At 38.2% G+C, this 15858-nt stretch overlaps 1 protein-coding gene across 1 annotated transcript; it reads left to right on the top strand.

Moving 5' to 3' along the window:
* The first annotated feature begins 10239 nt into the window (after window positions 1-10239).
* nkx1.2lb (NK1 transcription factor related 2-like,b) lies at window positions 10240-15428 on the top strand. Its single transcript, XM_022683693.2, has 2 exons — window positions 10240-10890; window positions 12878-15428. Exons 1-2 carry the CDS (start codon window positions 10533-10535, stop codon window positions 13639-13641), a joined length of 1122 nt encoding a protein of 373 aa, XP_022539414.1. The 5' UTR covers window positions 10240-10532; the 3' UTR covers window positions 13642-15428.
* The last annotated feature ends 430 nt before the right edge of the window (window positions 15429-15858 follow it).

Here is a 15858-nt window from a genome sequence, read left to right as displayed (position 1 = left end):
GTTAAAAATTGAACATTTCTCTCAAAGTTTGATCAAGATTTTGAGAAAGTTTAAGAAAAGAGGAAAAATGGAAATTGAATGAAAAGTTTGGGCACCTCTTTTAGTTACTTTAAGGCTTTTATTTTGGTGAGATAATTGGGTCTTTTTGTGGATTTTAAGAGGTGATTAGGATCATTATCCTGCTGTAGAAACATCTTTCATCACTGTTAGGATGTTTACTTTTAGAATTTACTGGTTTTGCATTAATTCTTCCTCTAGCAGTGAAATATTCTCTAAGCTACTGACTGCAGGATCAGTCCACCCCCATGTTTAACAGATAGAGGCGTGTCCTTTTTTATAAAATTCTGTATTGTGGCCAAAAATGTTTGCAGGATTTTTTTCTAAAATGCATCAGGTTAAATTGGATTTACTGATGACGCAGATATCACTGCATAGTAAAACAGTGCACCACTAATCCAGAGTCTGAAAACCTTCTGGATGCAGGAGTTTTATCACTAAAGAGTAGAAGTGAGAAATATTTTACACAGACGTCCTCCTGAGAAACTAATAATCCCATCTGGAGAGGAATTAAGATCTTATATAGTATTAAAATCCTAAAGAGTGTAGTCTCATAATAACATATTATAATGATTTCTGTACTAAAATAAATAAAGTAGTTTAGTATTCACGTCCTCATAGTGACGGAGAATTACAATTACTGAATTACAGAATAATAATTGCTGCAGAGATGAACATCTTGTTTTAATTATCAGAGCTAAAGATCACAGTTCTAATGTTTCAGTGGTTTGATTAAATTTGACGTGGAGATGAGATTCTGAATGAGATGATCACTGAGCTGCAGCAGTTCCACACATTTATAATATATTTTCGACACATTTATTATATTTATTGGTAAACGTGTTTCTGGATCTGTAGGTTTTTCTCAGGAAGTGGATATGTATGTGGTAGAATTTATAAGGACCTCATGGATAATTTTTTTATAAGTAGAACATTTTCTGAATGTTAGAGTAAACTTAGTTAGAGCTCTGTCACTCTCTCAGATGTTTTTTTGTAACGTTTTTAAACGTTGCTGCAACATCACTTTCAGTTTCAGTATTTTAATTATTTGTTTTGGGAAATGTTACTTTAGACATTTCTATAATGTTATTATTATTAGCTAATAATAACATAGTAATAACATTATCATGCAAACCATTATTACATAAGTTTGCAGAAGCTTCCTGAAACATTCTCAAAACATTTCATAATGTTCTCGAACCGTTTTCTGTCAGCTGAGTACTACCCTCATATCTTAATAAGTACAGAGTGAACTGATTTATATATGTGATTAGATTAATACAATAAGGGAATTTATAATATTGTTTATTCTGGACTAATAGCTAGATTTTGTTTAATAAATGTATATAGGTCTTAAAAATTTACTAAATAAAGCAATAAATTCTTATTGTGTTTCCTTTCGAAAGCTCAACTATAATCCTGCATAAAATATAACCTTATGAAGGTTGTTTAAACTGTTTATAACAGAGCTGTGATGGGAGAATAAATAGCTTTTTGTGTATTCTGTTACTTAAACAGAAAATTCACAGATTTAAAAATTTAATTTATAAGACTTTTTACATTTTACTTTTATGCTAAAAAAATCATAATAGTATTGAATGTTGAGGAATATATGGCAAAATATAGTAAAGAAGAGCATCCACATCTCTACCTGTTTAACTACATAAACGTCCAGAACCCTTTACCCCTCTTTACTTTATTACTGTCTCGCTCATATATGAAAAATCATTGATTTCTACAGCTGTATCTTTTATAAAAACAGAGGAGCAGATCTTATTTCACAGGGTATATAATTATATAAGTTATTTTATTTTATTTACTGAATCTGAGGGATTTTACAGTAATTAAGTTTTTCTCAGTCGTAGTTTTGATCTCCTGTGTTTAGGTCTGTAGTAAAGGTTTTCTATGATCAGGAGAGTAAAAGTGACGGGTTAACTGCAGGACGAGGTCCCGCGGTGTTCAGTTATACTCATGAGTAGACTCTTATTCAGGACGCTCAGTGTCCCGTACGCCCCGCTCTCGGCTCTGGGCTCTCGGCTCGGGGTTAATTCACTGCCTCTTTAAACTGGAGCCGCTCTGGTTCTGTAACACCGTTTATCTACAGCAGTAAAAGATATTTTATTGCTGTTTCTCTCTAAATAAAAAGAGATTTCATTCCAGCAATCCAATCATTTGGATTACTGGCAATAAGAACAACAGAATATATTTTATTATTGATTTTTTTATTTAGCTTTGCACAATATTGACTGCGACTTCTACCATATATTTACTGTTGGAGCATCAGGATGAGTCCAGAAACAACTCCTATCATTCAGCTTAGTTCGTTTAGATCAGTTCTTTTCTAGTTTGCAATAAGTCTTTTTACTTATTTTGATGTTGATTTGATAAATATTTTTATTCTCTCATTTTTATTGAATCAAATTCCACTTTTTATTTAGATCTCCCAAATCACATTTAGGCCTCTTCCACATAAATCTGGATTTTTAAAAAAACTTTTTTAACTTTTTGAGCTTTTTGAAAACGTCTTTCAGGGTGGAGATTTTTGAAAACTCTGTGTGAACGGGGAAAACGGAGCTTTCTGTAAACGCTGACGTCACACAGCGAGTCTGCTTAAGTCTGAAACATTTTGTTTACATTCCTCCCCCTGTTCTCCTTATAAGGGTGTTTTTTCCCGGCTGTGTTCCAGTTCACTAGCCGGGCTGGATCCAGTGTGAAGAGAGGTGTGTTTATTTTATTTTTTTTCTTTTCTTCTTGGGTTTACCTGCTCTGAATTTAACTGTTCTGCAATTGGGTTTAACAACCCTCTGGGCTGGAGAGCTACTAGATTACTACATTACACTACATTTTCCAAAACTCTTTTTTTTTATGGCTTGGAAAATATCTGCCTAGAGAATCCCTGTTCATTTTAGCATTTTTTTGTGTAGATGAAGATATAAAAAAAAAACAGTTTATTATATCCAGTTATTATTTCCAAAAATGATATCCAGTTAAATCACAGCACACTCTGTAAACTCTGCAGAAATGTAACATATGAACCACAGAGAGAAGACTATTGATCTTTAATCTATACGACGGAGCTCGAGGCTTTATCTGATAGATTTTACAGATTTTATGATGTTAGATGTAACGTTTTCTCGGTTAATTACTTTATATGTTAATCGCAGAAGCAGTTTTATCTTTGCAGATGCTCAGAGTTTTGTGTAGCATGAAGTGATTGTTCTCTTTGAATGGAGCTACAGCGATGAATATTGATCGATTGATCAGATGATCGGTCTGGTGTGTGAACCCGTGTTGGCCCGGAGCTCCGGCCCGTTCACCCCGACAGTAAAAGTGTGATTGGTCAGCGGATTTACAGCAGTTTCCTGTCTGTTAATTAAGCTTATAGAGCTTCAGGTTCCAATGCATTTAAACTACTGCAGCTCGACGCAGGATTTAAAGCTCGGGCCGGGCGTGCGGCTGCAGATACCGCCCCAACCCCGCATAAATCCCAACAACCGCCCGAGAAACGGTCCCGCAGCCGAGCCCCGAGAAATCCCGCTGCTCATCAATACGTCCTGCTGCTTCACCCGCCCGGGAATGTTTATCAGTGAGGCAAACGACCGTATTGCATATTGACTGAGGCGCCGTAACCACAGCCTGACACAATAACAGAAACCCCCGACCAGAAATCAGAGGGATTGCCCCCGGCCCGACGTTTTTCTCATCACTATAAAGTGTGAGCGGGGTGTCGTGAGCGTGAGACTCGTGAGGAGGAGATATGTTCATGTCCGACTCTGAAAGAAGGAAAGAAGCTTCTGTTTTTCTCTCGTTTTCTATTCAGAAAAGAACAGATTCAGCTTCAGAATAGAGATCCATTCATTCAGCTTCTGCCTCACAACTTATTTTCACACACATATACAGTACTTGAAGCGCGTCTGTGTAAATGTATCATATATACATTAGAATTAGCACTACATGATCTGAACGCACTGAAAATGTTAAAAATATTAAACATTAATCTGATTTGTTCATATCTGGCAGTGCTGAAATACTATAAACTCTTATTATAAAACTGTAGAAATTTACCTCAATCAGTTCGGATTAGAATTACAGTGAAATGTTATATTTGCATATGGTTATAAATGCTGAATAATTAATATAATACAAATATTTTGTCACAGTATTTCATTCATATTTCATTCATCTTATGGTCTTGAGTGAGGTTGAACACTGGTCAGCACGCTCACGGGCAGATAGCTGGTGATGTGAATTATCAGAGAGGAATACTTTAAATAAGGCATTATCGCCTGCAGTGGACGGTGCAGTGTGTGTAAATGATCATAATCAGCAACATCTGAATAAAATAATTAGTGCAAACAAGAAAAAACAAGAACAGAAATCAGATCAGTCCAGGAGCTCCTGCATCTACTGCAGGACGTTCTTATCATTTCAGTCTGAATCCAGCAACTGAATATGAAAAAAATCATATTTATTCATTATAAGTGAACTTTATAAAGTAATTTGGTTTATTAGTTGGACTGGCTTATTAAAATGAAGTCTTGTTAAGAATTAAGTATTTTTGTTTAAGATTAAAATAATTTAATCTGATTTATTTTTAATTTATTTACCAACTGATCACCTTTACTAACGATTCACTTGGAATTGACTAAATATACCAACTATAATAATAAATGTTCAGTATCGAGTTCAGTTTCAGTGACAAGAAATAAACTGTAGAGAGAATAGAAATTGATAGATTATGTCTATTGGAAAATGACCCATTAATAATGTGGTGTTTGAAACATGTTATTAATGTTGTATTTTTATATATTCTGATTCTGTTCGGCTGCTATTCTGCCAGGTCTCTCCTCTAATAGAGATTTTTTGATCTCTTATTTTATAGTAAAATAAAAGTGCTAATAAGAATAATAATAAGTAATTTCCTATTTTAAGTGTAATAAGTTTGTATCTCAGTTGTTTTTTTTAGATAGTTTGACTCGTTCCTGATCCCAAATGTAGATTTGGACAACACACCAGTTCACTGCAGGGTGTGAACACAAGTTCAATAAATATATTTATAAATTATATCTGAGAAACTTCAGTACATTATTCCTGTTTTGCGCAGGAATCTGTGAAAGTGGATCAGTTACAATTATAATAACTTTCTCTTGATTATTCTTTGATTTATTAAATAATCACTGTCAAAAAAAATAATGCACTCATACATTTTAGTTCCCTAAAGAAAAATGTATAAATATAAATAAACAGCATGTCCTTAAGCTCCAGTCAGGTTTTAGTTAGCTTAACAATGTTTACAGCTTTTTTATGAGGATCATTTTATAGTTGATGTTTCCTTTCTTTATTTAAACTAAATATGTGCTTTTTTTTCACTAAAATGCACACGTGAGTGATAAAAACAAACATATGATAATCCATATTCATATCCTAATCCTCTCTAATTGTCCCCCTGGGTGAGCAGTGAGGAGTTCATGCCCCCAGCTGGTGGAGCTCAGCATCAGAGCGTTTCCTTCATAAACCCACTTTAATATATTTAACTCTTAAACATGATCAGTGAAGAAAACGAGGTGGATCAGTAAAGATATATTTCTGTAAGTATATTATTTTATTGGTCTTAAACACATAGTTTAACTCTTACATGTTTGGAATGTGTTCAGAGTTTTTTTATATATTTACAGTGATATTGTTTTTGGTTTACACCTAATAATCTAATAATAATGATGATCCCTTATTAATTACACATATATTTACATATACCACTCTCTCCTGTTCTCTCCTCTCCTCTCCTGGTCCTTTTCTCCATTACTCACTCCGTGTTTGATATGTCTGGTTGTATATATTTATATATATTTGCTCCTTCAGCCGCTTCGTCCCTCAGATTATATTTCTCTCTTTTCTCATTACCAGCATTAATATCACCCCCCCCCCCCCCCGACCCCCCACCCTCCTCCAGCTGCAGATATAATCTGACCCGTATAATTAATTTACTATACTGCAAATATTATAGATTATTAAAAATAGCATAACTAATAGTGTAATATCTCAAGCTGTCCAGCTTAATAGTCAACATTGTCTCGGCCGCTCTTATCAGCGGGAGACACCCGGTCAGATTATTGATTTCTGGTCATTTTAACCGTCGTCCGCCGGCGTGACGTGGAGCTGTCAGGATTTTAACACTCAGAGCTCATTTAAAACCCTTAGATTCTCTTCAGCCTTTCCTCTAAAACCCGCCTTTATACTCAGAGCTTTAAAAAAGAACACTATATTTTACCAACAGCAGAGAAATGACAGGAGAGAGAGACAGAGAGAAACAGAGACAGAGAGAAACAGAGAGAGACAGAGAGAAACAGAGAGAGAGAGAGACAGAGAGAGAGAGAGAAACAGAGAGAGACAGAGAGAAACAGAGAGAGAGAGAGACAGAGAGAGAGAGAGAAACAGAGAGAGAGAGAAACAGAGAGAGAGAGAGACAGAGAGAGAGAGAAACAGAGACAGAGAGAAACAGAGAGAGAGAGATATTCTCTAAAGATCGCACTGCTGCTCTTCTCCACTAAGTCATTTTTTCTGTGAAATATATTTGGAATATATTAACCCTCCTGTTCTGTTCATTTGTCAGGAACAGTAATAGTGTTTTTAGGTCATATTGACCCTGTGCATGTTTAAAAATCCAAGAGAAAAAAATCCCAACAAACACTGTAAATATAGAATTACTATCTCCATTACTAATTATTTTTATCAATATAATATATATTATATCAATATTCAGTGTAGGTAGTGCTTCAATTAATGCATTCGTTTTTCTTAAAAAATAGATGTTCAATCTTTTTTATAACGTTTCACTACTTTATTACTTTTATAAGACCAACATATAAAACACAGTAGTTTTACTATTATATTATAAATGTGTGAGATGAACCAAGCAGAAGTTTTTAACTGAAAAAAATATTCTTAACTATTTCTCCCAGATCTTTAAACTTTAACAGAACGGGAGGGTTAGATGTGTGTCTGTGTGAACAGAGAACAGCAGCAGTAGATTCAGTGTTATGGGTTTGGGCTCTGCAGTAAAGACTTTTTTCTGCACGTTTACAGTATAAAATGAATTTAACTGAAGCCTCTCTCTCTCTGTTCTGTGAAGCAGGAGATCGTTCCCCTGCGGTTCGACACTATTTGAGCTTCTAATTATTGTAATTATGATTCATTTGTGTGATCAGATTAATTCAATAATCAGGGGGTTGAGCGAAGCACATTAACCTTAATTAAGCTCATTAATGATGCTGCAGCTCCTCCCCAGAGTCTCAGACACACAGACGGGCTCCAGTCTAACGCTGCCCTCTGATTCTCTGATCCTCGGGTTTTATTATAAAGAATATTATATAGAATTTCTCCAGCTTGTTTTTATCTGTCTGTGTTTTTGTTTTAATATGTAGTTCAGCTGTTCCATCAGCTGTGTGATCTTTCATTACTATTCTGATTAAACACAGAGGGAACGCAGTTTGGCTTTATTATTTAAAAAAATTAAAACACTAATAAAAATTATTCTCAATTTTTAGAAACTTTTATGTGAAAAGATCAGAAAGGGTTTAAGAGTGATTATCATTATCGTAGAGAAATCAAGACCTGAAACAATGGGATAAAGTAGACTATATCTCTACTCATTACCATTACTATATACGTATATATACTTACCTGTGTGCAGCCATGTGGACCCCAAATATGAAAAAAGATTCATTAACTTTCCTCTGAGATTTAATTTACCTGGGGTCGTCCCTCCTGATAGATGTAATAGGGGGGTGTTTAGACCTGTGAAGAAAGGGAATATATATTTATATTATTTTTATGTAAACATGATGTATAACAAATGATGTATAGGCCTAAAGTTTACTATTTATTTGTTATTATTTTGTATCTTTAGTATTTTCTTTAATATTTTTTACTGTTAATACTCGTATCCTACAGTGATATGTAGTATGACCCAGTGGAGGAGTTAATGGTATTTAAGGGTAAAAAACACCAATGTTCTGGGTTGAATATCAGTTAGTTTATCTGCTGCTGCTTGATTAAGACTTGTATGACTTTGCAGTGATTGGTCGTTTTTTTTGTTCTCTGTTTGTAAAGTTTTTTGTTTGTTTATTCGTTTTTGTTATTCCATCAGTACATACACTTATAAATTTGTAAATATAAATATTGGTGTGTAAATAAATGCTGAAGGAGAAAAAAGGACACTTGCCTGCCTGTCCTGCCTCACACACTCACCCCGCCTCACACACTCACCCCGCCTCACACACTCACCCCGCCTCACACACTCACCCTTACACCACCCATGAAGTGTTTTCCCACCTGTCTAAGGTGAGGAAGTGCAGGTTATCAAATTGTGTGTGTGTGTGTGTGTGTGTGTGTGTGTGTGTGTGTGTGTGTGTGGCTAATCAGGAGGAAGTTCTAAGCAGTTAAAGCAGTACTGACCTATTAGAGGTTGTAAAGCAGAGGAAGTCATTTGCATACAGATTGTGCTGCATAATTGGATTGAACTGGGAGGACTGGGGCGGAGGTTCAGGTATTATGGGATGGAGGTTCTGGTATTATGGGGCATCAGGTCATGTGGGTCAGTTTATTATATTGTAGAATAAGACATCATCTCAGACCTATGAATGATAAAGCCATTCTTTTATTGAATCCTGTACTAAATATGACTTTTACAATTTGATTAGCCAATTAACTCTCAATATTCCTGTGTGCTGATCTATAAGAGACACTAGTAAATATCAGATTTGATAATATAAGATAAAATGATCATAAAAACGTGTTTAAAAAATGCCAGAGCACCTTTAACATATATTTAAAAATAGTTTTCGGTATATAAATTGGATTATGATAATCCCCCTGTAATGACGTGTTGCTGTATTACACTGGTATTAATCTGGTATTAACCCGCGTGTTTAAACTGTTGTCCTTTAGTTTTGCAGTGCAGGGAAAGGCCCGACCGCGCGCGCTGGAGAGTGAAAGCCTATTAAAGTGATAGTTCGGACACTCTGATTAAGAGCTAATAGCTATTAAATGAAAGTTTGGACCACAGATCCCGCGAGGCCGCTCGTGATGGGATAATCATGTTCATCCCCACTAAAATTACAGCTGATTGTTTTAACCATTATTTAGCCCAACTTTTAATTTCTTCCCTCTAAAGGATCATTGAACTCGGTAATTGCAAAGATCTGCGCTTGTAGGCGGTGTTTCACCCGCGCGACCTAGAAAATCCAATCTCGCTGGACTTGTTGGAGCAGGTCATTTTTATACTTTGTGGATTAAAAATAATGAATATGATCAGGTCTATAAAGCCTCAACAGATTTTCGTTCATTTGTGTTTTTTTTTCAGAAGAGCTTTTAAATTGTGGTGAAGGGAAAGAGCGCTCGGGATAATTGACGCGTTAATTAGCTTGGCGTAATTGGTTAATTAGTTACTTTGATGCTTAACTGGTTAATTGGTTGTTGTTGTTGTTGTTTATATAATTGTTTCATTGGAAGCGTCCGGATGTTTTTTTCTTACATTGATTAAAACAGTATTTTGGGTAATGAACGGAAAATAAGGCTTTACAGTAAAATATTGACAGTTTTTATGCAGTTTTGCATAATATGGACAGATCTTATTTATATTATTTTATTATGTATTTATTTGTTTATGTATATAAACCCCAGTCCTCTACTAACGAGTCCTCGAGCTTCCCCGCGTTACTCTTCAGCTCCTCGCGCCATAATCATCATCCTCCTCCCCTCGCGAGGTGAGGGAGGGAGGAAGGAAAAGGAGAAATAAGCCTATTTAGTGACTCTTTCCGCTCCAGTGGGCTTTAACGCGGGACAGGAGCTGACGGGCTGCGTAGATCACCGCGCGCATCATCGCTCACTCCGCCTCCGCTGCGCCTCCTGCCGCCGCCGCTCCCGCTGCTCCTCCGGCGCCCGCGCGCGGAGAGATAATCGGGCCATTAGAGGCGCTGGATTAATGCGCGGGATTAATTTGTAGCCAATTACGGCCCGCGGCGGAATATGAATGCGTAAATAAAGCGCTGCGTCTGCGACGTTTGGGGGAAAGGGGGGGGTCTAAGAGGGTGGGGGTTAAGAGCTAGGAAGCGCGTGACTTAAACGTATGGGGGGGTGGCGTGGGGGTCCTAAGGGGTGTTGGGGTGGTGGGGGTGGTTAAACCCCCCAAAAAGGAGCCGCGCAAAAGGGAGATCACCATCCAACCCGCGAGCTCTGAGCTCCTGGAGCGGCAGGAGCGCGCGCGCAGAAACAGGTGCATCCCGTTGCTCTACACACACTTTCACATACACACACACACACACACACACTTAGACACACACACATACTCTTAGATACACACACTCTCTCAAATACACACACATTCTTACATTTTAAGCATCATCCCGCGCGCAATGGCTTCGTCGGAGTGAGAGGAGGAGAAATCGCAGGACGAGGCGCGCGCGAGGTGAGGAGCCATGAACCGGGATAAAGCGCCGGCGGGCGAGCTGTCCATCGACCCGCCCGCACAGACCGCCGTGATCGTGGCCGCCCCTTCGGAGAGCGCGACGGACGCACGCGGAGACAAGCGTGAGACTTTGCCCACGGTGCCGCAGGGCGACGGGCGGGATGGAGCCGCGCGCCACGAGGTGCCCCCGGTTTCCCATCGGACCACCTCCTTCTCCGTTCTGGACATCCTGGACCCAAACAAGTTCACCAGCAAGCGGCAACCGACGAGTCGCGCGGGCTGCGAGCTCCCCTACGGCGCGGAGAACCGGGACGGACTGAAGCTTCACTCGGAGGAGCACGAGGCCCGGAAAGCGCCCGGAATCTTCAGTAAGTGTTTAACGAGCCGCTTCTGCGTGAACTTTCCGTGATTTTCTGAACAGAAGAGAGGGATGATGGGTAGCAGTAGATCCGCTCACGCTCAGTCATTACCTGCAGAAAAGTTGTACAAGGTGAAGATAAAAGTAGAAAAGAGCTTTAAAAAGTTTTAAGTGAAATTATAATCATATTTATTAATGTATTAAATCAGGCTGTAGATCTTTTCAAAATTGACACCGTAAACTGCGCTCAGTCCCACAGTACAGGTGATAACTGACTATATTAATGAAGATATCCTCAGATGATAATTGAAATGTGTAAAAGAGAGAGAGAGAGAAAGAGAGGTGGACAGAGAGAAGTTGAAGGAACGTCAAATAAATGCGTTTAATAAAAAATGGTAGAATAAACATAAATAAACCGATTTTTTATCAGTTGTAATTGAAATATTATTTGAGATTTAGATTTTTTATCTTTACAGTTCGCGAAAATAAACGAATAACGAAAATGCCTGAAACCTTGAGTTCGTGTTTGGTTGTTGTTGTTTGATTTGAAGAATTAGTGAAATTTCTGGAGGGAAAAGCGTTTTGAGTTTTTCGAGGCTTCTGGTCGATTTCTCCCTTAATACGTATAATAGGTTTAAATCGTGTAATTATCCGAAATTTGCTCCTATAATTTAGATGTTGAGCAGGAGTTTGCCGGCTGCCTGAAAGAGATATACTCAGTTCGATAATAGGATATCGATCTGTCCGCGCGGCCCGGTTCGCCCCATTATCCCGCGCCGCGGCAGCGCTGCAGTCCGAGATCGAAGCGCTTTAATTGTTTTTTTTTCTCGGGATGTTGCGCAGCTTTGTTTCCCGCCTGGATAGAAAATGAAGAGAAGTGTCCTCGAGGATAGAATGAAGGATCCAATCAGATCCTTCAATCTGTCCGTTTGTCCTGCGCGCGACAAGGTCGCGTTACTGAGATTCTGAGAAAAGAGTTCAGACTGAGATTAAAGCGCTGATTTAGGTGTTTATTAGCTAATTTATTAATTAATTAAAAACAGAGAACAGTGTATAATTTATGTTAAAACTAGTGTTTTACTGATTAAAAAAAACAATGTTCAGGGTTAATTAGAAATAAAACTTCTGTCAGTGGAATATAAGCGTAAAATATTTCCAGCCCTATCTGGAGCATTTCCATTAGTTAGTTTAGAGTGAAACTTTGAAACAGCGGAACTCATATTTGACCTTAAATAGAATTTTGAAAAACGTAGAAAAAAAGGAATCGGTGAGACTTTATGGACAAGGAGAGCAAACAAAATAGTTTCTGTTGTAATGAGCAACTGAACTTTTTGTTTCAACGCAAATAAACACTAAATTAAAAGGAAATATAATTATAAATCATTTTTGTTTACCCAAATTCATTTGCTACAATATTAAGTAATTTAGGCTGAACGGACAAATGTTAGTGTACAAATAAAACGTGATCTGTCCCTTAAATAGAAGTACAAAACATTTCTGAATGTGTTTTATGTGCTTTATGTTCATTATATAAATGACTTATTTTACCTCACTAAGCCTGTTTCATTTAAAACACATTTATACTGTTTATTACAGCCAGATATTTATATTAGTAATAACTGTGTGTTTTGCACTGATCAGTAGATTTTTTTTGGCTCAAAAGTTTTACACGAACTTATTAAACTGATCAAATAGGACAAACCTCATCCCTGATTCTACTTTATTTTATAGGGTAAATGTGATGAATATTAAAATATAATTTCAGGAGTGTGTTTCACTAGTAAGTTATATATTATTCGTGTAAAACATCATAAAGCCCAACTTCAAAACCAGACGGAATCTCTTTTCAGAGTAATATCTGAATTAGAATAAAATAAACAGTAATTTTACAGTATAAAGTTTATTAAGTGTTAAATGTGATGAAGATGATGATGATGGGGGGGGGGGTGTTTATGGAAGTGGCACCGCTGACCCGCTGTTTTTCTGGGTTTAAACAGAGGACGGGTTCGTGTTCAGGTCCGAGCTCGAGCCCGAGCTGACCCGCGCCAGTCCCGCGGACGTGGAGCTGCACGAGGACGCCTGCAGTGAGGTCAGCGACGGCGGCGCGCTCGCGGGGAACGGAGAGGACGACGGCGAGCGCGAGGAAGATGAGGAGGACGACGACGATGAGACGACGCTGCTGAAGAGCGCGAGCCCCGGGGGCACGCATAGCCACGGGCACGCGCACGGGACCGCGAGCCAACAGTCGCAGCAACAGCAGCAAACCAAGCCCAAGAGAAAGCGCTCGGGCTCAGACTCCAAATCGGGCAAACCGCGGCGCGCGCGGACCGCCTTCACGTACGAGCAGCTGGTGGCGCTCGAGAACAAGTTCAAGTCCACGCGCTACCTGTCCGTGTGCGAGCGCCTAAACCTGGCGCTCTCGCTGAGTCTGACCGAGACTCAGGTCAAGATCTGGTTCCAGAACCGACGGACCAAGTGGAAGAAGCAGAACCCGGGCGCGGACACGAGCGCGCCGGCGGGCGGGGTGGGAGGGGGCGCGGGAGGCGGCGTGGGCGGTGGACCCGGCGGCCTCAGTCCCCTCAGCCACTCCCCGCCCATGGGCGGACACTTGGCCATGCACTCCGGCTACGGGCCGCCCGCGCCGGGGGGGCTCGTGTGCGCCACGCAGCTGCCCTTCCTGCCCGGTCACGCGGTGCTCTCGCCCTTCATGCTGGGCTCGCAGACTTACGGAGCCCCGGCCTTCTACACCCCGCACCTGTGAGCGGGGCGGGCGGGTTCGGGTCCGGGTCCAGGTCCTTGTTCCGGGGGATGGTTTTGGGGCGGTGGTGTGTTATGTGGTGATATGGCGCGAGGGCGGGATCTGCCGTCACTCCACGTATTGATGTGTTTCTTAATAGTGTCCCTTTTATCTGATGACCCGCAAAACCTGAATCCACTCCGGAGCCGGAAATAGAGACGGACTGGAGTCATCAGGTAGATGATGAGACATCAGGTAGACCAATAAAACACTGTGGTCTGACAGAACAGTCTTTAAAAGTCTTATTTATTATTATTATTATTATTATTATTATTAATAATAAAAATTATGAATTAAATTTACTTTTGAATGCTTAACACATATTAAGACAGTAAAGTACAGTCAACTACTTTAGTTTATTTAGGAATAATCTACTAAAGTACTACTAAATAAACATAATCTGAATCTGTAGTAATGTGTATTTTAGATATGCTAAAAACTAATATTATAGAAACGGATTGAACGTCCTTTATTACCAAAACACTGAAAATAACCCTGTCTGTCTGTTTGGGATGAGTTGAGTTAATGTGGGGCAGTATGTTGGTAATATATGTTGGTATTTATCTCCTCCATCAAGCCAGTATTGTTTTTGGCAAATCTAAAAACCTCAAACACTCAAAGAGCTCGAGGACGATGAGAAAAAAACATGAGTGTAAAGATCTAAACGATTCGTCCAGATTTCGTCCAAAAAACGTCTTTAAAACAACGTTGTATTTTAAGAAACCAGGATGTTGTTTAACGTTTTGGATGAGAGTTTAAAACTCCTGCCAACATTTAGACAACGTTATTAAAAACCAGAACAAACACGGTTTAGTGGGGGTCAGGATGTGTTTCCTGATTAACTGGTGTCTATATTTTAGTGAGAAATGTGAAAAACATACATCCATAAAAATAAAGGTGCTGGATAGGAAAATAATTGGAAGTGTGAAGAACCTCCATTAATGTTTATTTCTTTACACGGTCTTAAAATATTTATTTATTTTTAGAAAAATTATCTTAATGGAATCAAAAGTGTTTAATCTGACCCTCAAATTACTCTTTTATTTTAATTGTAGTAATTTTACAGTTTATGGGTGTTTTTAGGTCAGACCATACTGGGCCAACACTGCACTTCTTTCATCAGTCTGACTGGAAATGTAGTTCATATCACCAGAAACTGGATTAAAATAAGAGTTTAGATTTCCTCTCACCTGATTTTACCTGTTTTTACCTGATTTTACCTGTTTTTACCTGATTTTACCTGATGTCTCCTCGTTCCCGAACCCTCTCTACCGGATCCCGGACTCTGAACTGATGAAGGAAATTGAATCTGTTTATGATCTGATTTGATCTGATCTGGTTTGATCTGATTTAAGGCTCTTCCTGTAAAGACTGATAAAGACTTTCTAAAGACACTAAAGTGCTGAAAGCTGTTCGGACAGAAAACACGTATCTCCACGCTCGACGCGTTTCACACTAACAGGATCACTCCGGCAGTGTGAACACTTTCCTACTTTTAAATCGATACTAATGTGCAGAATTTCTCTGATTCAGGCTGTAAATATTCGGAGTGTTTAGATACTGATTTTAATGCAAATAATGAAATTAGTTGGAATAAAACAAAAGACGTATCAAAACCATCATCCAGCTCATCTGGAACTGGAATAAATGGTGAAATGTTTATCTGAGACTTTTTAAATGTTTAGGATTATTATTATTTATTTCAGAATTTACACTGTTTCATTGTTTTGAAAAAGAAAGTTTAAATAAAATTGCAGATTTTTAAGAAAAGACTTGAGAGATGTTTCTCTCAAATACCACTGGTTTATCTCTACTTTTAATTCCTTTATTTGTATTTGTCTTATTTAGAAAATACTTATCAAATTATTATTATTATTATTATTATTATCATCATCATCATCATCATCATTATTAAACATTTTTAGTTCAGAAAATTTTAATACGTTTTATATAAAAACAGCAGTTTTTATTATTTATATTATTATAGCAGTATTGTATAGCTAATATCTGATCATTATAAAACACTTTTAATATACATTTAATATTATTTAGCAGATAAACGCTGTTAGATATTTAATATAATAGAAAATTATACGTCGATATTTTTTATTGATTTTTAATGGCATCGCTTTACTCTTCAGAAATCCGCATTTAGAAATAGAGCAACACATATTTTACATT

The sequence above is a fragment of the Astyanax mexicanus genome, chromosome 10 (assembly GCF_023375975.1).
Source record: "Astyanax mexicanus isolate ESR-SI-001 chromosome 10, AstMex3_surface, whole genome shotgun sequence".
Classification (NCBI taxonomy): Eukaryota; Metazoa; Chordata; class Actinopteri; order Characiformes; family Acestrorhamphidae; genus Astyanax; species Astyanax mexicanus.
This window is presented reverse-complemented; position numbering and strand designations above follow the sequence as displayed.